The sequence below is a fragment of the Dermochelys coriacea genome, chromosome 1, assembly GCF_009764565.3.
Source record: "Dermochelys coriacea isolate rDerCor1 chromosome 1, rDerCor1.pri.v4, whole genome shotgun sequence".
Lineage (NCBI taxonomy): Eukaryota > Metazoa > Chordata > Testudines > Dermochelyidae > Dermochelys > Dermochelys coriacea.
This window is the reverse complement of record NC_050068.2, coordinates 213,324,566-213,352,459: the sequence shown is the minus strand read 5'-3', so window position 1 is coordinate 213,352,459 and position 27,894 is coordinate 213,324,566. Positions and strand designations below refer to the sequence as shown.

Genomic DNA, 27,894 nt, shown 5'->3' with positions numbered 1-27,894 from the left:
TGGGTGGAGGGATATAGGTGCAGAAATTTCTGTGGTCAGAAGAGATCTTGTTTGGAAGCTGAATTAACTGTGGCAGCAGTACATAGTAAGCCAACACAATTGTTAATTGGAAATGATTTTTTCAATGCGGCTTGGGCTGTCAAGGGGTCTGTCTGCAGTAAGGAGGAATAATATGCTGGGATCCCAGAGGGAAAGGATGAAGTCCCAGGAACTTCAGAAAGAATGGGAGAGTGTCTCTTTAATTCCTTTGCAGCAGGGAAAACAGGCTGCTACCAGGGGTGGGTGTGGTTGAGACTAGCTCCTACCACCCCGTGGCTAAAGGCAGCATTTACTCTAGAGGAGAGGGGAGTGTGTTTCCTGTCAGTGAGAAAACTGTCTAGGTTGCTGACTGCTAGTAGCTTACAGTTAAGCAGGGGATTTACCTCACTCTAGGGGGCATAAGAAGATGTGTCCTAGAGAGAGGGAGGTGAGTTTCATGAACTTATGCTGTACAGTTCTCTGTGCAGAGCAAGATGGTATAATTTTAGCTTTACCCTCCTGAGGGAGGTGTGCACTTAAGTAGCTGGGCATTTCCTTAGCTGATGCCTTCCTATGCAGAGCTGATCTGAGGGTCTGTATGAAGCTGCTGCTAATGGGTGTTTCCCTAACTGTATGTGTGCTGGAGGGGGCTTGGTAGGCTGGTCACAGCAGCAGAATGTGAGAGGGAGCCCAGACTTATGAGTTAGAGGGCTCAGTGGTACCCCAGTTCCAGGTGGCACCCCCATGGGGGACCCAACACAATCTCCTTTTATAGCTTCTTGTAATTTCATCTGGAAAATTCCAGTACTTGTATCTAAGTGCAAAACATCTTCTGCTTTACCAGTTTGTGTAAGACATGTTGGGCCATACATTGAACACCTGCTGGCTCAGCTCTGTTCAGAAACCTACGTCCACAAGTTACGTTCCATGAACCCTTTTTCACTGAGGCCCTGTCATACATATAAAGGGAAGGGTAACCACCTTTCTGTATACAGGGCTATAAAATCCCTCCTGGCCAGAGGCTAAACCCTTGTAAAGGGTTAAGAAGCTAAGATAACCTCGCTGGTGCCTGACCAAAATGACCAATGAGGAGACAAGATACTTTCAAAGCTGGGGGGGAGGGCGTGAGGGAAACAAAGGGTTCTATCTGTCTGTGGATTGCTTTTGCCAGGACCAGAACAGGAATGCAGGTCAGAACTCCTGTAAAGAGTTAATAAGCAATCTAGTTAGAGATGTGTTAGATTCTGTTTTGTTTAAATGGCTGATAAAATAAGCTCTGCTGAATGAAATGTATATTCCTGTTTTTGTGTCTTTTTGTAACTTAAGGCTTTGCCTAGAGGGATTCTCTATGTTTTGAATCTGATTACCCTGTAAGATATTTACCATCCTGATTTTACAGAGGTGATTCTTTTACTTTTTCTTTAATTAAAATTCTTCTTTTAAGAACCTGATTGATTTTTCATTGTTCTTAAAATCCAAGGGTTTGGGTCTGTGCTCACCTATGCAAATTGGTGAGGATTTTTATCAAGTCTTCCTCAGGAAAGGGGGTGTAGGGCTTGGGGGGATGACGTCTCCAAGTGGGCTCTTTCCCTGTTCTTTGTTTAACACGCTTGGTGGTGGCAGCATAGGGTTCAAGGACAAGGCAAAGTTTGTACCTTGAGGAAGTTTTTAACCTAAGCTGGTAAGAAAAAGCTTAGGGGGTCTTTCATGCAGGTCCCCACATCTGTACCCTAGAGTTCAGAGTGGGGAAGGAACCTTGACAGGCCCTTTGGCCAACTTTGCCCAACTCCATGATCTTTTCATCAGCACTTTTAGCTTTATGCAGAAATGTCTATTTTGAAGTTAGAGCCATGTCTTTATGTACAGCATCTTCACACTCCTGGATGGTTCTGTCTTTGTTTGCTCATCATGCAGCAATATAAAGTCTTCGACTCATTTTCCTCTGTGACCAGGTGCCTGGGATGGACCACCATGAAAATGTCACACTCAGGGCAGACTGTAAGAAACAGGGCAGACAATCCTCCAAAACAGCTGGTTTATTCTATAATTAGATTAACCAAACCAGTAAAGAAAGAGCTTCGGTAGCAGCACACTGATTAAGAAGGCAAACACAGTCCCCTTTAGACATCCCAGTTCTTGGTTCCCATCAGGCAAATTAGTTAAAAATAGTGAGAGGTTATTGAAAACTCAAGTCACCATATATGAGGTCCTACCAATTCCAAAGGATTAGACACTTACCCCCAGGTCAATATGTATCTCAGATCTCACCCAAATATCATGCTGTCAGCCAATCCTTAATAAACTAACTAAGAATTTATTAATAAAACAAAAGAATAGTTATAAATGATTAAAAGACCATAGGTTTCAGAGTAGCAGCCGTGTTAGTCTATATTAGCAAAAAGAAAAGGAGTACTTGTGGCACCTTAGAGACTAACAAATTTATTTGAGCATAAGCTTTCGTGAGCTACAGCTCACTTCATCAGATGCATTTGGTGGAAAATACAGAGGGGAGATTTATATACACACACACAGAACATGAAACAATGGGTTTTATCATACACACTGTAAGGAGAGTGATCACTAAAGATGAGCCATCACCAGCAGCGGGGGGGGGGGAGGGAGGAAAACCTTTCATGGTGACAAGCAAGGTAGGCTATTTCCAGCAGTTAACAAGAACATCTGAGGCCCAACAAAGAAAATAACAGAACACCACTAGCCATCACCTTCAGCCCCCAACTAAAACCTCTCCAACGCATCATCAAGGATCTACAACCCATCCTGAAGGACGACTCATCACTCTCACAGATCTTGGGAGACAGGCCAGTCCTTGCTTACAGACAGCCCCCCAATCTGAAGCAAATACTCACCAGCAACCACACAACAGAACCACTAACCCAGGAACCTATCCTTGCAACAAAGCCTGTTGCCAACTCTGTCCACATATCTATTCAGGGGACACCATCATAGGGCCTAATCACATCAGCCACACTATCAGAGGCTCGTTCACCTGCGCATCTACCAATGTGATATATGCCATCATGTGCCAGCAATGCCCCTCTGCCATGTACATTGGTCAAACTGGACAGTCTCTACGTAAAAGAATAAATGGACACAAATCAGATGTCAAGAATTATAACATTCAAAAACCAATTGGAGAACACTTCAATCTCTCTGGTGACTCGATTACAGACCTGAGGGTGGCTATCCTTCAACAAAAAAACTTCAAAAACAGACTCCAACGAGAGACTGCTGAATTGGAATTAATTTGCAAACTGGATACAATTAATTTAGGCTTGAATAGAGACTGGGAATGGATGAGTCATTACACAAAGTAAAACTATTTCCCCATGTTATTTCTCCCCCCTACCCCCCCCCCCCCCCCCCCCACTGTTCCTCAGATGTTCTTGTTAACTGCTGGAAATAGCCTACCTTGCTTGTCACCATGAAAGGTTTTCCTCCCTCCACCCCCCCCCCCGCTGCTGGTGATGGCTCATCTTTAGTGATCACTCTCCTTACAGTGTGTATGATAAAACCCATTGTTTCATGTTCTCTGTGTGTGTATATAAATCTCCCCTCTGTATTTTCCACCAAATGCATCTGATGAAGTGAGCTGTAGCTCACGAAAGCTTATGCTCTAATAAATTTGTTAGTCTCTAAGGTGCCACAAGTACTCCTTTTCTTTTTTTAAAAGATCAAATACATACTAATCATAGAAGATTAGGGTTGGAAGAAACCTCTGGAGGCCATCTAGTCCAACCCCCTGCTCGAAACAGGACCAACACCAACTAAATCATCCCAGCTAGGGCTTTGTCAAGCTGGGCCTTAAAAACCTCTAAGGATGGAGATTCCACCATCTCCCTAGGTAACCCGTTCCAGTGCTTCACCACCCTCTTAGTGAAATAGCGTTTCCTAATATCCAACCTAGACCTCCCTCACTGCAACTTGAGACCATTGCATCTTGTTCTGTCATCTGCCACCTCTGAGAACAGCCAAGCTCCATCCTCTTTGTAACCCCCCTTCAGGTAGTTGAAAACCCCCCTCATTCTTCTCTTCTGCAGACTAAACGAGCCCAGTTCCCTCAGCCTCTCCTCATAAGTCATGTGCCCCAACCCCCTAATAATTTTTGTTGCCCTCCACTGGACTCTCTTCAATTTGTCCACATCCTTTCTGTAGTGGGGGGCTCAACACTGGATGCAATACTCCAGATATGGCCTCACCAGTGCCCAATAGAGGGGAATAATCACTTCCCTCAATCTGCTGGCAATGCTCCTACTAATGCAGCCCAATATGCCGTTAGCCTTCCTAGCAACAAGGACACACTGCTGTCTCATATCCAGCTTCTCATCCACTGTAATCCCCTGTAATAACTGCAAAGTCCTCAGATCAGGTTTGTAGCAGTGATGCAATAGTCTGCTGGCTTGCAAAAGTCTCTCTGGTAACTTCCAAAGGAGTGGGAGATCCTCAGTACATTGTTCAAATTACTCCTTTTAGTTGTAAATTAGTCCAGAGAATTGGAACAGGAATGAAGCAAAATGGAGATGTCTCGGGTGTCTTTTATATCCTCTGCCATGTGCATGGAAATTTACTATCCCAAACAACAACCACAGCCACTTTATATGGAAAGTTACTGACAAAGATGGAGTCCAATGTCATGTGTCCACATCACATGTTCTTACGTGCTTTTCTGAATCACAGCGGTAGCCATTGGCTTCTTGCTATCTGAGGCTTCCTCAGAAAAAGCTATCCAGAGAGTTGATTCTTTTAATGGCCCATCAAGCTTGAATAGTCCATTCACAATGGGCTGGTGAGACTGGATTTAAAAGACTTTGTGGTGTCACCCCAAAAACACACACATCTGAGACACAAATACATAGCCAATATTCAAACTTCAGGTACAGTGATGAAACAGATTTAACAGGATAATCATAATTGAGGGATTGTAACTTTTCCATTGACACCTTACATGATACACTTTGTATCACATTTAGTGCAATTGTGCAACATTGGTAGCAACAATGATATAAGTGGTCATCTTCAATCATACAGCATCAGAGCTTCATACATCACCAGTAAGAAATAATGATTAATGAAATAACACAAAAAACTTGTATACACCTCTGTACCAGTCTTTTATTATTCCCTTCAGGGAATAATATTATTATTATACACTTCAGGGATAAGATCAGTAGGATTGCTGCATATGCAAAACTCTCTGTGCCACAGTCAATCATACAGATAATCAGGCTTTACAGTCTTATAACATTTTGTTCGGTTAGCCATAAAGATTTATAGTTCACATTGGCTTCTCAACATACCATTTGAATGTATCAGCTTCTTTAATACAAAGCAAATATGTTTTATATATACCTTCGTTAAACATCAGTTATCTATTTCTTATTGATCCATTTCTATTTAAAATAGACTGCATAGTTGATATTTGCAAAAAATTGTGTTTGGGTTGCCTAGGCAGCAAAACTTCCTCAAATTGAAAGGGCTTGTTACAGAATGGTTCTAGATAAACTATATCAGAAAATTTAAGTTCTCAAATCTTTTTGATTTGTTTTGTTTAAATAATAAAATTATACTTCATCAAATAGTCTAGATTGTTCTATTGTATCTCTATTAAAAAACTTATAGGAATATGGCATATAAAATAGAAGAAAACTATAAAAAAGAGGAAGTTACTTCACAATTTAGTAAGTTTGTGATTAAAATCTAGCTAGTTAGCTGTTGTAGTTGTTCAACCTACATCTCCTTTGTATGAATCACAGAAATAGCATCTGTTGTTTAACAAATTTTAAAGGCTTATGTCTAAGTTATGCCAAGCTTCTGGCCTATGTGTAAATATCTATAGCATTATTGTTATTAAGATCCGTATTTTCTGTATCATCATTAAAATGACGCATGTGAAAATAATAGAAACATATGGTTGCATATATTAGCTAAATCTACAATTTGGAGACTTCATTGTGATTTGTTTTATTTTTAACATGAGATAAGTGAAGAGGAGATGTTAATGACTCACTAGCAGGCCACCTGTCTAGCCTTTATAATTAGACAGCTTGCCATGTGTATCAGGTGTCAGTGCCTGCAGAAAGCTCTCTCACTCTACTGTATTTCAATGGCGTTCAAACGTATAGCTTCCCATCTGCCCCCTTGTTGAATATTTCCATTGCTAGGTTTGTAAAGATGATCAAAGGGGAGGCCAGATGGTGCTAGTATGGGCACCAGTCCCTCAAGGAGTTGGCGTAAGAACTACCAAGGCAGTTCATCCTGATCAAAAAGCCATCAGGTGGTAGCAACATATGATCACTATTGATATGGACCAAATACCAATCCTAATGCTAATGGCAGTGAACGTGTATTTAGCTTTGCTTTCCATGCTCAGCAAATGTCATTTTCCCCCACCTAGTGCTGACCTTTTTATGCCACTGTTTTCAATAGCATCTACATCAATACTGAACAACTCTCTGCACGTATATTAAATAATGTTCCTCACTTCGTTAAACTGGAAACCTTCCATTGCTTACCTTTTTATCTTTGTTTTCTAATTTCTTATGTTTAGCCAGGAGACCTTTCCCCTGCTAGTACACTTGCTCTAGGCTCTCTGCTGTTTTAAATCCCATCCTCATTGCTAGAATTCTTGTTATGGATTTTTTTCAGACACAAACCTTATTTTGTCAGTCAGATTCACCTTTACTTTAGATTAAGTTAAAAAAAAAACAAAGAACAAAATAAAGTCTCTATGGGACAAAGCGAGAGTGCACATTGTGTTTTGTGTATCACCACAATGACAGTCTGAGCATGAAACAAAAAATGACTATTTCTCTGATATCATCATCCTTAGAATTTTAAAGGTGCAACACACAAAAAAGAGTGACATAACAATGTGTGACAAAGCTCTGTCCTTGACTCCATGGGTCCCCCATTTCCTGGCGGATTTCACTAGCCTCAGAGGCTAACTGTGACCCTTCATGCAGCTCTTCACTCTCTAGAGGCAAGGGTCACAGCCTACTGAGTTCCTATATTATGGGATCCATGCCTGGGTTTTCTCTACCTCTAGATGTACTCCAAACAGGTGACTGTGGGTGAGGCTCAATATAGCTTTTTGATGTTTTCATGGCACCAGAAGTTGTATCTTTTGCTCCTGCATTTGCACCACCTTGTACAGGAGATCTTTCTTTACTATAAAGTAAGGTCCTGGACCCTGGTCCTTCCCATCCACTGGTATCCCGTCTATCTTAGCCACCTCTTTCCTGGTGTTATCATATCTGGGGTCCTCTGCCTGGTCCCTCCCAAAAGTCTCTCTCCCAGGACTAACTTGCCCAAGCTCCCAGGGGCCCACTTCTGCTTCTTCCAACGTCTCGCTGCCGTCACGGCTAGGGCCGGCCTCTGGCTTACCTTCTGTGGTGGTAGTTTCTCTGCTGGCTGTTCATGTCCATCTGCCTACTAGGGTGGTCTTCTGGCCCTGGATCAGGATCCAGGTACCCAAGGCTTTCGTGGCATTCCTCTCTTTTTTGGTCTTCCAGGTCCTTTGGGGGGCTGAGAACAGATCCTGAGAAATCTCAGCAAACATCGGGAGTTGACATTCTCCTGGCAACGAGTTGCTTCCTTCAGGGTCCACACCTCCCTCCAGCCTCTCCAGGGTGAGTAAATTATCAAACCCAGGATAGTCCCAATGGCTACATATGGGAGAACATAAGAAGATAAGAATGGCCATACTAGTTCAGACCAAAGGTCCATCCACCCCAGTATCCTGTTTATCGACAGTGGCCAATGCCAGGTGCCCCAGAGGGAGTGAACCTAACAGGTAATGATCGAGTGATCTCTCTCCTGCCATCCATCTCCACCCTCTGACAAACAGAGGCTAGGGACACCATTCCTCACCCATCCTGGCTAATAGCCATTAATGGACTTAACCTCCATGAATTTATCCAGTTCTCATGTAAACCCTGTTATAGTCCTAGCCGTCACAACCTCCTCAGGCAAGGAGTTCCACAGGTTGACTGTGCGCAGAGTGAAGAAGAACTTCCTTTTATTTGTTTTAAACCTGCTACCCATTAATTTCATTTGGTGGCCTCTAGTTCTTATATTATGGGAACAAGTAAATAACTTTTCCTTATTCACTTTCTCCACACCACTCATGATTTTACAGACCTCTATCATATCCCACCTTAGTCTCCTTTTTTCCAAGCTGAAAAGTCCTACCCTCTTTAATCTCTCCTCATATGGGACCCGTACCAAACCCCTAATCATTTTAGTTGCCCTTTTCTGAACCTTTTCTAATGCCAGTATATCTTTTTTTGAGATGAGGGGACCACATCTGTACGCAGTATTTATATAAGGGCAATAAGATATTCTCCATCTTATTCTCTATCCCTTTAATTATTCCTAACATCCCATTTGCTTTTTTGACTGCCGCTGCATGCTGTGTGGATGTCTTCAGAGAACTATTCACAATGACTCCAAGATCTTTCTCCTGATTAATTGTAGCTAAATTAGCCCCCATCATATTGTATGTATAGTTGGGGTTATTTTTTCCAAAGTGCATTACTTTACATTTATCCACATTAAATTTCCTTTGCCATTTTGTTGCCCAATCACTTAGTTTTGTGACATCTTTTTGAAGTTCTTCACAGTCTGCTTTGGTCTTAACTATCTTGAGCAGTTTAGTATCATCTGAAAACTTTGCCACCTCACTGTTTACCCCTTTCTCCAGATAATTTATGAATAAATTGAATAGGACTGGTCCTAGGACTGACCCTTGGGGAACACCACTAGTTACCCCTCTCTATTCTGCAAATTTACCATTTATTCCTACCCTTTGTTCCCTGTCTTTTAACCAGTTCTCAATCCATGAAAGGATCTTCCCTCTTATCCCATGACAACTTAATTTACATAAGAGCCTCTGGTGAGGGACCTTGTCAAAGTTTAGGAACTACACCCACTGTCACCTCCACGGGGTTCCCCTGAACCTTTATCTCCACCAGGGTGGTGGGGTAATGGCTCATGGCCCCATGCACACACGTCACTGCTATGCATTTGGCTTGTAGCAGCTGGCTACTTTTTACCATCTTACCCGATATGAGGGTGATAGCATTCCCAAAGTCCACAAGCGCTGTAGTCTCTGCTCCATTTATCTTCACCGGCCTGGTGTAGTTATGAGGGGTTAATGCGACCCCCGCAAGGTGGATAAGGGAGCACGGGCTCTCCCAATCCCCCAAGTTACATTGCATAGGCTCCTCTATGCTGGGACACTGTGCTGCTGTGTGTCCCCACTTCCCTCATGCATAACCTCTATAATTGCTTCTAATCACTCCCCTATCATGGGAGCTAGGGGGTTTAGGCCCCCTTAGGCCAATCCCTTCCTTCTGGGGTCCCCTCTGGTTTTCAGCCCACCCCTTCTTCCACCTAGGACTGCCTGGGGGTTTGGTTGCCCAACCTTCCAGGGTTGGGTTCGAGTGCTTGCTCTGAAAGGGGCCTTCCTTGGGTAGTCTGATCAATTCCCTGGCTGTCATCCATCTTTCTACCAGCGTGATCATCTCGTTGTAGGTGGATGGATCATTCTGGCCTACCCATTTGTGGAGATCTGGCAGCAGTCCCCACATGTAATGGTCCATGACCAGGGTCTCCAAAATCTCGTCTGGGCTGCACGCCTCGGGCTGTACCCACTTCTGTGCGAGGTGTATGAGGTTGAATAGCTGGGACCTTGGGGGGTTCTTCTCCTAGTACTTCCACTCATGGAACCTCTGGGCCAGTACCGCAGCTGTCACCCCTGACAGTGCTAGGATCTCTGCCTTTAGCTGGAGATAGTCAATGGCGTTCAGGGCAGGCAGGTCAAAGTAGGCCTTCTGGGCCTCTCCACAGAAAAAAGGGGCGAGAATGCTGGCCCACTGCTCCTGGGGCTATGCCTCACATTGAGCAATCTTCTCAAATGAGAGGAGATATGCCTCTATGCCATCTTCTGATGTCATCTTTGACAGACAACCAGTGGCTCTCAGGGTTCACGTCCCATCAGAACCCCGGGCCTGGGTGGTGAGGATCTTCAGCTGGTCCACTACCTCTCGCAAGAGGGCATGATCTTGGGTCACCTGGCCCATCAATAATGGATTGATTTCCTGCTGTAGCTGCATAGACTTCTGTTGCACCATTGCCTGAACCCGGGTGGCCTCCGGCTCGGCTGCTGTGGCGTGTCCCAGAGCTCTTACCACCTCCTCCATTGTGGTACAAAGCAAACAAACAAACCAAAGCAAAAAAAAAAAAATCCAAAAACCCAGTGCACGTTTTTTTGTTAACCTCTTTCTTCCGCCATGCTGTGAATGATTATCCCACTCCTGACATCAGTTGTGACAAAGCTTTTTGTCTTTGTCTCCATGGGTCTCATATTTCCTGGAAGATTTTGCTAGCCTTAGAGGCTCACTGTGACCCTTCACGTAACCCTTCTCTCTCTAGAGGCAAGGGTCACAGCCTACTGAGCTATTTTCATCATAAGCCAGCGGGGGAGATGATGAGGAGAAGCTATCCTCCCTTGCACAGACTCTGTGGTCTCCCAGTCTAAGTGATTAATCAGGGGGCAAAAGGAGGAACACAGGCCCACCCTCTACTCTGGGATCCAGCCCAGGGACCCTAATAGTATCAGCTATGGTAGCTGACTTTTTAGAAACAGGATGTGTACAATTCCCTGGGCTACTTCCCCCACAGCAGCCCCCACTTCCTCAAGCTCCACTTCACCTTACCTCAGGGCCGCCTTCCTTGTGCCTGATATGGTGTATACTGCTCAGTCTCTCCAACAGCACAACTTCCTCCTACAGCTCCTGATGTGTGCCTTCTCACCTGACTAACTGGGAGATTTTTAACTAGTTTCAGCCAGCCCTTGATTGGCTTCATGTGTCCAATCAACTTAGCTGTCTCCACTGCTTTCTGGAAGGATCTTAATTGGCCCCAGGTGTCTGGATTAGCCTGGACCAACTGCCATTTGGTTACCATGGTAACATGGATTTGTTTAGCCTGGGACTTTCATACCTGTTTCTCACTACTTTCCTATAGCCATCTGGCCTTGCCCCGTCACAATAGATAGATACACCATATACCCAGCTCCTATGGAAATCAGTGCTTAGCATCTCTCAGGCTCAAGGGCAGAGCTGGACAAGCCTAAATTTCTCTGTGACCTACACTGGTAACTCACAGACAGCTGCAGCGGCACAGGAGCTAGCAAACAGAGCTGTAAACAGGGGAGTTTGAGTGGGAGTTTGTAAGGGAAGTTTGTATTGTGGAGCTTGTTTGGGATTTGCTTTTGCTGGGGAGGGGGGTGGTCTTTTTGGTGTGACTTGTGTTTCCCAGATTAACAGGACTTAGGTGGGAAGGCGATGACAGATACGGAGGCAGCTGTGGGAGTGACTCATGTGGTGGAAGACACATTGAGGATGACTGGATGTGGAAGCTGTGGTATGTACATGATCCTGGAGGGGGGACCTGGTAAGAGTTTTTTCTGCATGAAAAGCCGTCTGATAGAGCTGATGGAGGAAAAGATCCAAGGTTTAGAGATGCAGGTGGAAAGTCTGATTGAGTTTAAGAAGGGGTTTGAGCAGATGATGGAGCAAAGATATGAGGTATCTGAAGGGAAAAGCTCAGACTCACAGATGGAAGCAGGGCTGGGGAATTCTGAGACGAGACTGGGTGAGGAAAGTGGTCAATGGAAGCATGTGACTAAAAGGACCAGGCAGAGGAAAAGACGGGCTAGTGAAGGAGAAATAGAGTTTAGGGAAAGGTTTGCAGAGTTGGAAAATGAAGAAGGGGCTCAGCAGGTACTTGTTGAAGGTGGAAGGGTAAGGAAGAAGAGAAGAGAGGCTAGTCCTATAGGAAAAGCAGAAGAGTCAAGGGAGACTACACCAAATATGAGCCCCAGGAGGATACAGGATGGGTTGAAGAGGATTATAAGGGAAAATAGGAATGGAAAGAACTTGCAGCCAGAGGGAACAGGGGAGAGACTGGAGAATAGCACTGTCACCAGGAAATGGCAGGTCTATGTGATAGGGGACTCTTTATTGAGAAGAATAGACAGGCCTGTAACTAGAGCTGATCCAGAGAATAGAAGGGTGTGCTGTCTTCCAGGTGCTAAGATACGGGATGTAGACCTGAGGTTGAAAAGGATCCTAAAGGGAGCGGGAAAGAATCCCCTAATTATCCTTCATGTGGGAACAAATGATACAGCTAGATTCTCGCTGGAAAGTATTAAGGGAGACTATGCTAGGCTGGGGAAGATGCTTAAGGAAATTGAGGCTCAGGTGATCTTTAGTGGGATTCTGCCTGTTCCTAGAGAAGGGCAACAAAGGTGTGACAAGATTATGACTGTCAACAGATGGCTTAGGCAGTGGTGCTATAAGGAGGGCTTTGGGATGTATGGCCACTGGGAGGCATTCACGGACAGAGGACAGTTCTCTCGGAATGGACTTCATCTGAGTAGGGAAGGAAATAGACTTCTAGGATCAAGGCTGGCACAACTGATAAAGAGAGCTTTAAACTAGGAATTAGGGGGATATGGTTGGGAGATGTCCAGGTAATCTCCATGCCAGATTTTAGCATTGAGAGGGAAGAAGACAAAGTAAGAAAGGATACAGCCGTGGGTAGGAGAATGTATATAAGGAGCGAGGGCGGTGTGGATACTAGTCTAATAGGTTATACTGGCTGTAGAATGACTGTGCCTAATAGGGTACAAAATGTGAGCGAGGCCAAACAGCAAAAATTAAGATGTTTGTACACCAATGCGAGGAGCCTAGGTAACAAAATGGAGGAACTAGAGCTACTGGTGCAGGAAGTGAAACCAGATATTATAGGGATAACAGAAACATGGTGGAATAGTAGTCATGACTGGACTACAGGTATTGAAGGGTATGTGCTCTTTAGGAAAGACAGAAACAAAGGTAAAGGGGGTGGAGTAGAATTGTATATCAATGATGAGGTAGAATGTAAAGAAATAAGAAGCGATGCAATGGATAAGACGGAGTCCATCTGGGCAAAAATTACATTGGGGAAGATAACTAGTAAAGCCTCTCCTACGATAGTGCTTGGGGTGTGCTATAGACCTCCGGGATCTAATTTGGATATGGATAGAGCCTTTATTTTATGGATAGATCACTGTGTGATCATGGGAGACTTTAACTTCCCAGATATAGACTGGAGGACCAGTGCTAGTAATAATAATAGGGCTCAGATTTTCCTAGATGCGATAGCTGATGGATTCCTTCATCAAGTAGTTGCTGAACCGACTAGAGGGGATGCCATTTTAGATTTAATTTTGGTGAGTAGCGAGGACCTCATAGAAGAAATGGTTGTAGGGGACTATCTTGGCTCAAGTGATCATGAGCTAATTCAGTTCAAACTAAATGGAAGGATTAACAAAAATAAATATGCAACTAGAGTTTTTAATTTCAAAAGGGCTGACTTTCAAAAATTAAGGAAATTAGTTAGGGAAGTGGATTGGACTGAAGAATTTATGGATCTAAAGGTAGAGGAGGCCTGGGATTACTTTAAATCAAAGCTGCAGAAGCTATCAGAAGCCTGTATCCCAAGAAAGGGGAAAAAATTCATAGGAAGGAGTTGTAGACCAAGCTGGATGAGCAAGCATCTTATAGAAAAAAGAAAAGGAGTACTTGTGGCACCTTAGAGACTAACAAATTTATTAGAGCATAAGCTTTCGTGAGCTACAGCTCACTTCATCGGATGCATTTGGTGGAAAAAACAGAGGAGAGATTTATACCACTCGATCTATTGTCTACAGCCAAGCGCTACGATATAACCACATTTGCTCCAACTCCTCAGACAGAGACAAACACCTACAAGATCTCTATCATGCATTCCTACAACTACAATACCCACCTGCTGAAGTGAAGAAACAGATTGACAGAGCCAGAAGAGTACCCAGAAGTCACCTACTACAGGACAGGCCCAACAAAGAAAACAACAGAACGCCACTAGCCATCACCTTCAGCCCCCAACTAAAACCTCTCCAACGCATCATCAAGGAGCTACAACCTATCCTGAAGGACGAGCCATCACTCTCACAGATCTTGGGAGACAGACCAGTCCTTGCTTACAGACAGCCCCCCAATCTGAAGCAAATACTCACCAGCAACCACACACCACACAACAGAACCACTAACCCAGGAACCTATCCTTGCAACAAAGCCCGTTGCCAACTCTGTCCACATATCTATTCAGGGGATACCATCATAGGGCCTAATCACATCAGCCACACTATCAGAGGCTCGTTCACCTGCGCATCTACCAATGTGATATATGCCATCATGTGCCAGCAATGCCCCTCTGCCATGTACATTGGCCAAACTGGACAGTCTCTACGTAAAAGAATGAATGGACACAAATCAGACGTCAAGAATTATAACATTCAAAAACCAGTTGGAGAACACTTCAATCTCTCTGGTCACTCGATCACAGATCTTAGAGTGGCTATACTTCAACAAAAAAGCTTCAAAAACAGACTCCAACGAGAGACTGCTGAATTGGAATTAATTTGCAAACTGGATACAATTAACTTAGGCTTGAATAGAGACTGGGAATGGATGAGTCATTACACAAAGTAAAACTATTTCCCCATGGTATTTCTCCCTCCCACCCCACCCCCCACTGTTCCTCTGATATTCTTGTTAACTGCTGGAATTAGCCTACCTGCTTGTCACCATGAAAGGTTTTCCTCCTTCCCCCCCCTTGCTGTTGGTGATGACTTATCTTAAGTGATCACTCTCCTTACAGTGTATATGATAAACCCATTGTTTCATGTTCTCTGTGTGTGTGTATATAAATCTCTCCTCTGTTTTTTCCACCAAATGCATTCGATGAAGTGAGCTGTAGCTCACGAAAGCTTATGCTCTAATAAATTTGTTAGTCTCTAAGGTGCCACAAGTACTCCTTTTCTTTTTGCGAATACAGACTAACACGGCTGCTACTCTGAAACCATCTTAGAGAAGTGATTAAGAAGAAGCAGAAAGCATACAGGGAGTGGAAGATGGGAGGGATCAGCAAGGAAAGCTACCTAATTGAGGTCAGAACATGTAGGGATAAAGTGAGACAGGCTAAAAGTCGAGTAGAGTTGGACCTTGCAAAGGGAATTAAAACCAATAGTAAAAGGTTCTATAGCCATATAAGAAAGAAGAAGTGGGGCCACTAAACACTGAGGATGGAGTGGAGGTTAAGGATAATCTAGGCACGGCCCAATATCTAAACAAATACTTTGCCTCAGTCTTTAATAAGGCTAAAGAGGATCTTAGGGATAATGGTAGCATGACAAATGGGAATGAGGATATGGAGATAGATATTACCATATCTGAGGTAGAAGCAAAACTCAAACAGCTTAATGGGACTAAATCGGGCACCCAGATAATCTTCATCCAAGAATATTAAAGGAATTGGCACCTGAAATTGCAAGCCCATTAGCAAGAATTTTTAATGAATCTGTAAACCCAGGAGTAGTACCAAATGATTGGAGAATTGCTAATATAGTTCCTATTTTTAAGAAAGGGAAAAAAAGTGATCCGGGTAACTACAGGCCAGTTAGTTTGACATCTGTAGTATGCAATGTCCTGGAAAAAATTTTGAAGGAGAAATTAGTTAAGGACATTGAAGTCAATGGTAAATGGGACAAAATACAACATGGTTTTACAAAAGGTAGATCATGCCAAACCAATCAAATCTCCTTTTTTGAAAAAGTAACAGATTTTTTAGATAAAGGAAATGCAGTGGATCTAATTTACCTAGATTTCAGTAAGGCATTTGATACTGTGCCACATGGGGAATTATTAGTTAAATTGGAGAAGATGGGGATCAATATGAACATCAAAAGGTGGATAAGGAATTGGTTAAAGGGGAGACTGCAACAGGTCCTACTGAAAGGCGAACTGTCAGGTTGGAGGGAGGTTACCAGTGGAGTTCCTCAGGGATCGGTTTTGGGACCAATCTTATTTAATCTTTTTATTACTGACCTTGGCACAAAAAGTGGGAGTGTGCTAATAAAGTTTGCAGATGATACAAAGCTGGGAGGTATTGCCAATTCAGAGAAGGATCAGGATAATATAGAGGAGGATCTGGATGACCTTGTAAACTGGAGTAATAGTAATAGGATGAAATTTAATAGTGAGAAGTGTAAGGTTATGCATTTAGGGATTAATAACAAGAATTTTAGTTATAAGTTGGGGACGCATCAATTAGAAGTAACGGAAGAGGAGAAGGACCTTGGAGTATTGGTTGATCATAGGATGACTATGAGCTGCCAATGTGATATGGCTTTGAAAAAAGCTAATGCGGTTTTGGGATGCATCAGGAGAGGCATTTCCAGTAGGGATAAGGAGGTTTTAGTACCGTTATACAAGGCACTAGTGAGACCTCACCTAGAATACTGTGTGCAGTTCTGGTCTCCCATGTTTAAAAAGGATGAATTCAAACTGGAGCAGGTACAGAGAAGGGCTCCTAGGATGATCCGAGGAATGGAAAACTTGTCTTATGAAAGGAGACTTAAGGAGCTTGGCTTGTTTAGCCTAACTAAAAGAAGGTTGAGGGGAGATATGATTGCCCTCTATAAATATATCAAAGGGATAATTACAGGAGAGGGAGAGGAATTATTTAAGCTCATCACCAATGTGGACACAAGAAAAAATGGGTATAAACTGGCCACCAGGAAGTTTAGACTTGAAATTAGATGAAGGTTTCTAACCATCAGAGGAGTGAAGTTTTGGAATAGCCTTCCAAGGGAAGCAGTGGGGCAAAAGATCTATCTGGTTTTAAGATTCTACTCCATAAGTTTATGAAGGAGATGGTATGATGGGATAATGGGATTTTGGTAAGTAATTGATCTTTAAATATTCAGGGTAAATAGGACTAATCCCCTGAGAGGGGATATTAGATGGATGGGATCTGAGTTACCCAGGAAAGAATTTTCTGTAATATCTGGCTGGTGAATCTGCCCATATGCTCAGGGTTTAGCTGATCGCCATATTTGGGATCGGGAAGGAATTTTCCTCGAGGGCAGATTGGAGAGGCCCTGGAGGTTTTTCGCTTTCCTCTGTAGCATGGGGCATGGGTGACTTGAGGGAGGCTTCTCTGCTCCTTGAAGTCTTTAAACAATGATTTGAGGACTTCAATAGCTCAGACATAGGTGAGGTTTTTCGTAGGAGTGGGTGGGTGAGATTCTGTGGCCTGCGCTGTGCAGAAGGTCGGACTAGATGATAAGAATGGTCCCTTCTGACCTTAGTATCTATGAATCTATGAATCTGTAAACTCCAGGTAAAAGGTGTTACAGTTTTCCAGCCGTTGAGGAACAGGGTTGATAAATCCCTGCTCTTCAAGCAATGGGTGTAATCTCCTGTCTCTCCACAGGGGGAGAGTTGTTTCTGGACCACCTGGTTCCCAAAGAAGAGGGACAAGACTAGCCTTTGGACAGATGCCCTCAATGAAGGGCCCACTTTTGGGTTTTGCAGGCTCCTCGAATTGTTTCCCAGCTTCACTTCCAGCTCACATGGGTTGAATTTCAGCCAGGTGTATCTTTTCCAGGTGCGTTATCTCTCATGGACACCATTACATCAACGTGATAGTGTTGGCCAACTCCACGGAGAATAAGATATGAAATTATTTATATAATTTTCTACAAAAAATGTTAAAAATTCTATCGCTGAGAAATGCTTGAATTACAGTTGCCTGTGCAGCCTCAATTCAACCCCTTGTATGTATGCATGATCGTACATATATTGTGATGCAGTGATTACATGATCACATGCTATTTTTCCACACACCCCCTGCCCCTTAATGGATGGTGCTCAGGGAACGAGGCAGCTGTTCAACTTTTCTTTTTATGTTCATCATTCACTAGGTAACACCTGCCTTTTCTTATCAAAGCCCGCACTGAAAACAGCATTCTGAATTTCTTCATGGGCTTTCCTACAGCTCTCATCTGCACAGAATCTAAGAGCTTTACAAATGGTACATTTCACTCTTTGTGCATGGAAATGCAGCAGAGGGAGGCAGGGGACAGAAGGGACAGGACCAATGTTGATCAGAGGTGTGCAAATGATGCTGCTACAAACTCCATCTCACCAAGCTTGGGGAGTGCTGAAGACCTGTCACTTAAGAGGAGGGTGGCTTTTGCTCCAGTGCCTGCACATTGACCCCTAAGGACATAATGGTGCTTGTGACAGGTTGGATCACAGAAACCCCCTTGGGGCTGCCAACTGATGTGCCAAGACTACTTCTGCCCCTACTTCCCTGCCCTCCCAGCTTGGGACTTCAGTGCCCTGCCTGGTTTGAGCCAGACCCACTAGCCTGCTGCAAATCCTGACCCAGGTCTAAACCACATCCCCTAACAACTGTAGGCTTAACTGAAAGCAGATTAGGAAGTGTTCCTGTCTTTAACACTCAGATCCCCAACTCCCAATGGGGTCCAACCCCCAAATAAATCCGTTTTACCTTGTATAAAGCTTATACAGGGTAAACTCATAAATTGTTCACCCTCTATAACACTGATAGAGAGATATGCACAGCTGTTCGCGCCCCCACCCCAGGTGTTTATACATACTCTGGGTTAATTAATAAGTAAAAAGAGATGTTATTAAATACAGAAAGTAGGATTTTAGTGGTTCCAAGTAATAGCAGACAGAACAAAGTGAATTACCAAGCAAAATAAAATAGAACACACAGGTCTATGTCTAATACAGTAAGAAAACTGAATACAGATAAAACCTCACCCTCAGAAGTGTTCCAGAAAGCTTCCTTTTACAGACTAGTCTCCTTCTAGTCTGGGTACAGGAATCACTCACACCCCCTGTAGTTATTGTCCTTTGTTCCAATTTCTTTCAGGTATCCTTTGGGGTTGAGAGACTATCTCTTGAGCCAGCTGAAAGACAAAATGGAGGGGTCTCCCAGGGGTTTAAATAGACTTTCTCTTGTGGATGGATACCCCTCCCTCCCTCTGTGTAGAATTCCAGGTCCAACATGGAGTTTTGGAGTCACATGGGCAAGTCACATGTCCACGCACGACTCAGAACTTACAGGTAGCAGCTATAGTTCACATGCTACCTTGAATGTCCTCATGTAGACTTCTTACGTGGATTGGAGCCTTCCAAGATCCATTGTCCATTACGTGCTTCTTGATTGGGCACTTAACTTGCAAACTCCTTTCTAAAGAAGCTGACCAAATGCCTTACTAAGGCTATTTAAAATCAAACAAGTATACAGCCAATATTCATAACTTCTAATACAATAATGACACATGCATACAAATAGGATGAATATATTCATCCTATCATAACCTTTACATAGATATGTTACATGGCATATGTAGCATAAGACATATTTCAGTTATGTCATATATATACATTCAGAAGCATATTTCCATAAAGCCTTATGGGGTGCACCGTCACAGTGTTATTGGAGTTTGGGGGGTTAAGTCCAGCTAGGGGGAATCTGGAAGTGCTGGAAAGATAGTTATTCAAGTTCACATCTCCCTTGTGCTCGTCAGAAGAAACGTCAATTAATCTCTGATCTTGCTGTTTAGTTTATATTTTAATATGGAAAGGCAGGTTTGGTGTAATGAAATTTTCCCTCACCTCATTTGCCCTACCTGGCTTTATCCAAGGTTAACTCTTTCATTTACAAATCACCTTTCTCAAACTGCTCTACATGCATTAATTAAGCCTTACAACACACCTCTGAGATGGGCATTATTAGAAGGGAGGAAATTGGAGGCACAGACAAATCTGACCAATAACACACAGCAATTCAGTGACAGAGCTGGGAATAGTGACTGACTCCCAGTCTCCTGCTCCAACTAGGTAACATTGCTTGACTCATAAAAAACTAATCACTGTGGACTTGAGGTCCTTTCTGGATGCAGGTGGGGAGACAAATGGGAACCATTCACTGCATATTTTCCTGTTGGGATGATACTTCACATGGTATCTGAGATTACAAATTAAATGAGCTTGTTGAGTCTCATACGAGTCTCTCATTTGTGAACATCACAAAAGCTCTACCACAGGATTTTGCAGTGACTGAGCAATAGTGGCCCAAGATGGGTTTCAAAGAGTAGGAGTCAGCACAGAGTGGCTTTAGCAGAGTTCTGAAGGTTCACATGACTGAAATAGCCAAACACACTGCAAGTGATAATTAAGTTAACAGACGGTGCTGCAGGTCAGAATTCAAATGCTTCAAAGGAGTTGTGTGGAACCCTGTTTCATGTCCCATGTGCTGGGCAAAAACATGAAAGGACTCCATGCTTGTAAAACTAAATAGGCTCTTTATTGAGAGAACTATTTACAGAGATGCTGCAGCTAGCATTCCAGCCATGTGCACATACACTGACTTCCTGACAACTTGTGCTCCTCCCTCCAAGTACTATGCAGGTTGCTACAAGCCCCATGGCTCAGATGGCAAGAAGTCCTGCAGGGTAGGACTGAGGGTCATTGGCAGAATGGTGTGGGGAACTGCAATGTACTCAAAGGTTCTGCACTATGCCATGGTCTTTAACCAGTCTCCTGGGAGTAACCCCTTTAGTGAGCTGGATCCCAAGATCCACAGTATTCCACAAGGACAGGTCCATAGCCTCCACGACTCTGAAACTGGGTCTTCAGGTGCCAGCAATTCCTGTCTCTCTCTCTCTCTCTGGAGCAGGTCCAGCTGAGCCAGACTCCTGTGAGAGCCTTTTTCCCGTCCTTCAGGGTGCAATGCTCTTCAGTAAGTATCTGCAGCAACACCAGGCACTCTTTTGATAATAACATAACCTTTTTAGTCACCTGGAATACAGCACCAAAAGTCTTCATGTTAGCATGAGAGAGGCTGGTTTAGGACAGAGTTCATGGCAGTGGAAGCCAGGGCTTTGCCATGCTCTCCTTCTTCCTGAACTCCATCTTCACTCTCCCCCAGACCTTTGTCCCTGTGCCCGTCCCAAATTTCCCACTGTTTGTCTGTGAACCCTCTTCTTAGCCCAGGCTCCTGATATCTTTTGTCTAGTGTCCTCCTGCTGCAAGCCACACTGAGTTCACAAGGCCAGCCAGCCTTGGACTCTCAGTTGCTAGGTGCTAAAATTCTGGTCACCAGCTCTTCCTTTGTCTCCTCCAGATTCTCCATTTACATTTGTAGGTCATATGTAGTTCATGTTAATGATTCTGGTCTCCATCCATGCAGCTAAAGTGACTCAAACACCCATTGCTTCCCTTTACACTCAGTGTATGGCAATACAAAGCTCACAGGGAAACCAAGCTACACCTATGGACCAAAAATAAATTTTGCCAACAATTTCCATGTTCATCACAGGAGCCTAGGACTGGCATAGCAGGGGGCTGCAGGGCAGGACTGAGGGGCATTGGCAGAGCTGTGTGGGGAGCCCAGGACTGAAATTGTAGGGGTGTGCAAGGCAGGACTAAGGCACATCAGCAGGGCTGTAAAGAGCAATTGTCCAACTCTATTAATTTCATGAAATGCTTGTTTCGATCTCTGTGGCACTGCAGTCATTTTATTATCTTTTTAGCTTGATAAAGTAACTATATTTGTCTGAACTGATGTAAGACCCTGGGAAGTAGAAACCTGGTAGGACTTTGGGTTGGGGAGATAACATCCTCTGGGAGGTATAAAGGGGGGTGATTTCTTCAGCAAAACCTGTCACAGCTGACAGTGCTCACTAACAGTGACGCCATGAAGTTTCTCCTGATTCTTGCCTGCCTAGGAGCAGCAGGTGAGTTTTCCAAAGCAGTTTAATTCTCTTGATCCTCTGATTCACTCCAGGGATCATTGGTGCTCTACCACAAACCTAATGCTTTCCCCTTTTCTTTGGGTTTCCCTATCTCTCTGTCTCTCTTTCAGTCTGTCCCTTCTGTCTCCCTTTCCGCTTTTCTCCCTTTTTCTGCCCCCTTCAGACTTCTAAATTTTTGCTCCCTCTCTGACACACTGTGTTTCTCTCTCTCTCTCTCTCTCTCTCTCTCTCTGTGTCTTTCCCTCTGTCTTCTGTCTCCTTGCAATGAAACAAAAAATTCCATTGGCAGTTTCAATTGGTCTTGACATTCTTCTTCATTCCTTGCCCTAAACTGATGTTTATTGTTTCTGTTCACTGTTAAACAGCTATCATGTTCCATGGTAGTCCATGGTAGTGCAGTAATTCCCATATAATATATATAGTTTTGTAAAACACTTTGAGGTCTTTCAGGGTTGGAAATATGAGAGAAATCCCCATCATTATTTTACTGGGCAATGAAGGAGCAGAATTGGTGAGCCCAAACATGATTTCTTCCAGAACCAGGATAGTTGTTACAGCCTCATGCCTTAGAGCAGGGGAGGGCAAACTACGGCCTGCGGGCCAGATCCGGCCTGACAGGGCTTTCAATCTAACCGGTGGGATTGCCAGCCCTATAGCCCCGTGGGTCTAAAGCAGGCTCCCTGCTTGCCCTGGCCCCTCGCCATTTCAAGAATTGGCCAGCACCGCGTCCCTGCAGCCCCTGGGGTGGGGGTGGGGGGGGCAGAGGGATTTGCACAAAGCCCTCGCCTGCAGGCACAACCCCCGCAGCTTGCATTAGGAGGGAATGGGGAACCGCAGCCAATGGGAGCTTCAGGGTGGTACCGCAGGCGAGGGCCATGCACAGCATAGCTGCCTGCCCCAAAATACCCCCAAGAGCTGCTGCCAGACATGCTGGCCATGTGGGGCCAGGCCAGGCAGGGAGCCAGCCTTAGCCCCACTGCATGTTGCTGCCACCCCGGAGCTGCTCAAGGTAAGCCGCACTGGGGCTGGAGCCCACACCCCAAACCCCTCCTGCCCCCTGGACTCCAAGCCCCTGCTCTGAGCTCCCAACCCCCTGCCCTGAGCCCTCTGCCATACCCCGTACCCCTCCTGCACCCCAACCCCTGCCCTGAGCCACCTCCTGCATCCCTCCTGCATCCCAACCCCTTGCTCAAAGCCCTTTCCTACACACCACACCCCCTCCCGCATCCCACACTCCCTCCTGCACTGCAATCCCCTGGTCCAGCCCTACATTCGTGGCCCTGCTTACAATTTCCCCACCCAGATGTGTCCCTCAGGACAAAAAGTTTGCTCACCTCTGCATTAGAGGGTGGTGGGCATGAAACATGGAAAATTTGAGGAGGGCAGGGCTTTAGGGATGTGGAGAAGTCTTCTGTAAACAAAAGCTTTTAAGGGTATGGTTAAATAATTTGCTGCTCATTAACTGCTGCTGCACTTCAAGTCACTGGGTCCCAAGTTATTTTTTTAACACCTGATTTCCCCATTTCCCTCAGTTGCTGTCCCTGTTGATGATGATGACAAAATCGTGGGGGGCTACACCTGCTCTGTCCCCTACCAGGTGTCCCTGAACTCTGGGTACCACTTCTGCGGGGGCTCCCTCATCAACAACCAATGGGTCGTGTCAGCTGCTCACTGCTACAAATCGTGAGTGAAGATTAAAACATTATGTATTGCCTGTGGCCATGCAGCCTCTGTTTGAGATCTTGTCAGATCTAATCAGACCTGCCCAGTATGTGGACAGCAGAGCAATAAAGGAAAATCCATGTTGCAGGGTGACTTCCCAGTGCCCAAGCATGGTGTCAGGAGGTGTTTCTGACCACCAAGAAAGTTCCCAAGACACTTTTCTCTGTAGTAGGGTTGACAGTCCATCTGTCCAGGCCAATTTCCAAAATTGTTAATTACTTTCTGTTCTCCTTTATGTCCCCCAATTTTCAATTGGACCCATTCTTCTTCTTTATTTCCTGACCTAAAGTGTTAAGTAATGCTGCTAGGTATTGCTAGACAGCTGCCCCATGCTTCCCTGAGGTGGCTATATATCTGTGGAGGGGGTGATGTGATCCCTATATATACTTTCTATAAAGAGCCTAGTTCTGCCCTTCAGTATCCAGATGCAATTGCCATACTGGCTGAGGACAGAACTGGATCCACCTTCAGGGACATAATTGACCTTGGGATAAAAGTTTGCTAGTGAAATGTAATATGTTATTGCTATACCCACAACACTAAAGAAACTAAACCAGTCACCATTCCTGGGTTAGGAAGGATCTGGAGAGCTTAGCTGGTTGCGTGCTATAAGGACCATCCTGAGCTGACTCTGGGGATGGTCTAAATCAGGGGTTCTCCAGCGTACTCATTCTGCAGAGCATTTCACAAGTGAAGGGTCCTCTCCTGTACACACCCCACCAATGGTTTCTCAGAACCTTTCATTCTTTTCACCCTGGGCCACAGCTGGAGATCTACTGGACAGGTAGGGATTTCCCATCTCTATCTTTCTCTTTTATTATTAGAACTGACAGAGCTCATGAATTTCACTGTTATTGTGTCATGTAAACAAATTATTCAACCAGAGCAAGAATCAGTCCTCCTGCTTCTGGACATCTGTCACTCACTGTTTGGGATCAGCATCAAAATTCCTCTTCCTGGTATGCTCTTACACAATTAGGCTCACTAGGAGGATTTAAGACCTTACTCTGAAGCATCTAGCTTGTGCCCCTGATGCAGATGGGATACCAAACTGAATGGCCCATTGGTTTGATTTCAGTACGAAGACTATTATGAAAGCCAGTCATAATTATTTTTCACTTGTGATCTATGACAGAATTTGAATGTCATCACTACATAGCGCACTGAACTATGTAGTGCCACCTAGTGATCACATCTCATCACGATATTTGTGGTTAACTGCCCTCCATGTTGTCTGGTTGATTTTGCAGCCGTATCCAGGTGAGGCTTGGGGAATTCAACATTGATGTATTGGAAGGGGACGAGCAGTTCATCAACTCCGTTAAAGTAATTCGCCACCCCAAATACAATTCGTGGCTCCTGGATAATGACATTATGCTGATCAAGTTGGCAACCCCAGCTGCCTTGAACTCCCGTATCGCAACCATCCCTCTTCCCTCTGCTTGTGTGGTTGCTGGGACTCAGTGCCTGATTTCTGGGTGGGGAAACACCCTCAGCAGTGGCTGTGAGTATGAATGTGCCTCACACATGACATACAGCCCCCTTATCTTATTATTACAGATATGGGACCCAGATATATCCCAGTCTTGACCTGCAGCTCTTTTTGCTCTTGCAGTCTTTGGGTCCACACGCTCAGCTCTGCCAATTACCCTCACTCCTTACTAGCAGTCCCCCTTGCTATTCCAGTCCTGGGTTCCCTACACAGCTCTGCCAATGAGATTTGGATATATTTAGACCTGCCCTGAAATAACCCGTTATTCTATTCTAGTCATTGAGGTCCTCCTCAGAGATGGTGCAGTAGTTCTTACTGCCCTCTTCTTTATTGGATTCTCTAGTTCGGAAATCTACAAGTCTTTGTATTAATTGGCCTGTCTGCTTTCTAAGATGAATCTTAGTGTTCTCCCCTCTCTATTGGCAGCTAACTACCCTGAGCTTCTCCAGTGTCTGGATGCTCCAGTCCTGACTGATGCTGAGTGCAATGCTGCTTACCCAGGACAAATCACTACAAACATGATCTGCGTGGGATTCCCTGAGGGTGGCAAAGATTCCTGCCAGGTGAGCTGCCTTTCATTTTCTCTTGTTCTGCAGAGACAGGGCTCAGCTGCTCTTGTCCCTCCTGTTCCAGCCTTAGTGCCAGAACTCTGAGAACCTGCAAAGAATTAATCACAAGATATGATGAGGAAAAGAATGTGCTCAGGAGTTTGGAGGGCATGTTTGGGGGTGTAAACTGGATGGCTCAAGGGATCAAGCTGTGAACTGCAGGACATTTCACCTCTGGATTATAAATGCAGTTCAGTCTCTGATTGGGGGTGGGGATGAACAGGATGGACAAAACAAGGACAGAGGCACATGTCTGCATCCAATTCAGTCTCAGATCAGCAGATTTGGATATATTAGGCTTTTAACCACAGTTAGCATTTTAGTTCCAGGTACTGCTGATGAGTGTTAGGTGTGTGATGGTCAACAGAGAAAACTGGGAATTTTGAGCTATCCCCTATTTCCTGCCCATCAGACATATCTGAGTATATGGACTCTTTTGCTCTTTACCTAGTGCTTTCAAGATTCACCTGCAGCTAGTTGAAACCTTTCCTGATGAGCTGAATAGATTTCTGTGCCTGAATTAGCTCATGTCTGTAACACCCAAATCCTTTCCCTCACAGGGCGATTCTGGTGGCCCAGTCGTGTGCAGCGGTGAGCTCCAAGGAATTGTGTCCTGGGGGATTGGGTGTGCTCTGCAGGGTTATCCTGGAGTCTACACCAAGGTCTGCAACTATGTTGACTGGATCAAGAAGATCATTGCTGCCTACTAGACATTCATCTGCTGGTTTCCTGGTGACATTTCCTTCCCTCCCCCTTCAATTCATCTTTGAAAAGAATATGGCACAAATAAAAAGATATATTAGCTGTAGCAAGTGCTTTCTTGGTGCCAGTGTTTTTTTTTTCTCAGGGTTTTTCATAACAACACCTTACTGTGCCCTAGCACTTCTCATTCCTATAGTGCTGTATAGACGGTGCATAATGGAATCACTGCCCCGGCACTGAAGTGATCCATCCTTGAGTGAAGCATAGCACACAGCAATACTCTGCATGACAAACTAGCTCAGGAAGTGAGGCAGGATAGTGGATCCAGTTGTACCTGCTGGGGGAAATTTAGGGAGCCTGCATTTATTCAGGATGGACTATGGCCAGGACTTGTCTTAAACATACAAAATGGTTCCTGGGTCTTTTAAAATGAGAGTTAGTAGCTGTGCAAAGTGGTGACTGTTAGCCCTAAAGACTGATCCACAATAGGAGGCAAAACACAGGCAGAAACAGAATAGGCATCTCTCTCTCTCTCTCTGTCTCTCTTCCCCTCCCCACTCCCTCCAGACAATGCAGGATTGTCCTACCTGAGTGATGGGGCCACCATGTCCCTGGGAGACCATTCCACAATCTAACCGATCTGTTAGAAAATATTTTCAGAAATGTGTCCCCTTTGCTCAGTTTTATACCATTTATTTGTATACTTGTGGTCCCTTCTCCTCATCAAAATACGTTTAAGATGTCTTGCATGCAGCAGTTCCCCTGAAGGTACACAAAACATAACTGAAGCCCTCTCTTCCTCCTCACCTTTTTATGTCTCTCTCCCTGTCTCCTCTTTGAATTCATGCAGGATACACTCAGTGGTGCGGGAACACTTTTTACAGTGGGGGTGCTGAAAGCCAGTGGTCCCCAAACTTTTTATGTCACCCTCCCTTGCCCCGTCCATGCCTCCTTTCCTCAGAGCTGGGGCCATGGCTCTGGGAATGGGGGGCCTGGACAGGGATAAGGAGGCTGAGGCTGGGCGAGGGGCCAGCAGCAGGACCCCAGGTGCATGGCCAGGAGCAGCGCCCCAGGCGCAGGGCTGGCAGCACCAGGACCCTGGGCATGGTGCCAGTGGCCGGGACCCAGTACAAAACCTGGGGGTGCTGCAGCAGGTCCCGCACCCCTAGTTCCCACGCCTATGGATACACTTGCACTCCAGTACCTCTGACTGTCACACATACAACCTGAAACCTTGACAATTTCAAACCCAAAGTGGAGGAAGGTTTCTCTCTGCTGGTGCTCTGGAGAATTACCTCTTAAAGTTAACATCCAAGTGAAGCGCCAACATCATCCACAGGAATCATGATACAAAGTTAAATTGAAATAAAGGGAGCAAAGTGATTGGCCAAAAGATCTCCATCTCAGAGGACAGGGGCTCATTAGTGACATTAAGGAAATAACAGCCACAAAGTCACTTCATTATTATCCTGAAAACTGTCCTTTTCCCTGACTACAAAAAACTTGACAACGGTTACGCTGCTGCTGTGCAGAAACCACAGCCTGTCATGCTGCCCAATATTGTTTTATAGTTTCCTTGTACTTACTGTAGCCATCTGTTTTCT

General features: G+C 44.7%; 1 protein-coding gene across 2 annotated transcripts; it reads left to right on the top strand.

The window, feature by feature from the left end:
- The first annotated feature begins 338 nt into the window (after positions 1-338).
- Positions 339-26,396, top strand: LOC119843708 (anionic trypsin-like). Of its 2 annotated transcripts, none has more exons than XM_043513539.1 (5): positions 339-466; positions 23,299-23,449; positions 24,739-24,992; positions 25,407-25,543; positions 26,149-26,396. In XM_043513539.1, exons 3-5 carry the CDS (start codon positions 24,863-24,865, stop codon positions 26,296-26,298), a joined length of 417 nt encoding a protein of 138 aa, XP_043369474.1. In that variant the 5' UTR covers positions 339-466; positions 23,299-23,449; positions 24,739-24,862; the 3' UTR covers positions 26,299-26,396. The 2 variants fall into 2 exon arrangements, with proteins under 2 accessions (XP_043369474.1, XP_038229427.1); XM_038373499.2 differs by lacking the exon at positions 339-466 and adding an exon at positions 20,538-21,748.
- The last annotated feature ends 1,498 nt before the right edge of the window (positions 26,397-27,894 follow it).

What these genes read in the sequence shown, in the direction of transcription:
- LOC119843708 (XM_038373499.2), top strand. Translation starts at nt 21,709, where the DNA reads ATGAAGTTTCTCCTGATTCTTGCCTGCCTAGGAGCAGCAG. An exon ending in GCTGCTCACTGCTACAAATC is followed by an intron (nt 23,450 to 24,738) that starts GTGAGTGAAGAT and finishes TTGATTTTGCAG; the next exon opens with CCGTATCCAGGTGAGGCTTG. An exon ending in GTGGCAAAGATTCCTGCCAG is followed by an intron (nt 25,544 to 26,148) that starts GTGAGCTGCCTT and finishes TTTCCCTCACAG; the next exon opens with GGCGATTCTGGTGGCCCAGT.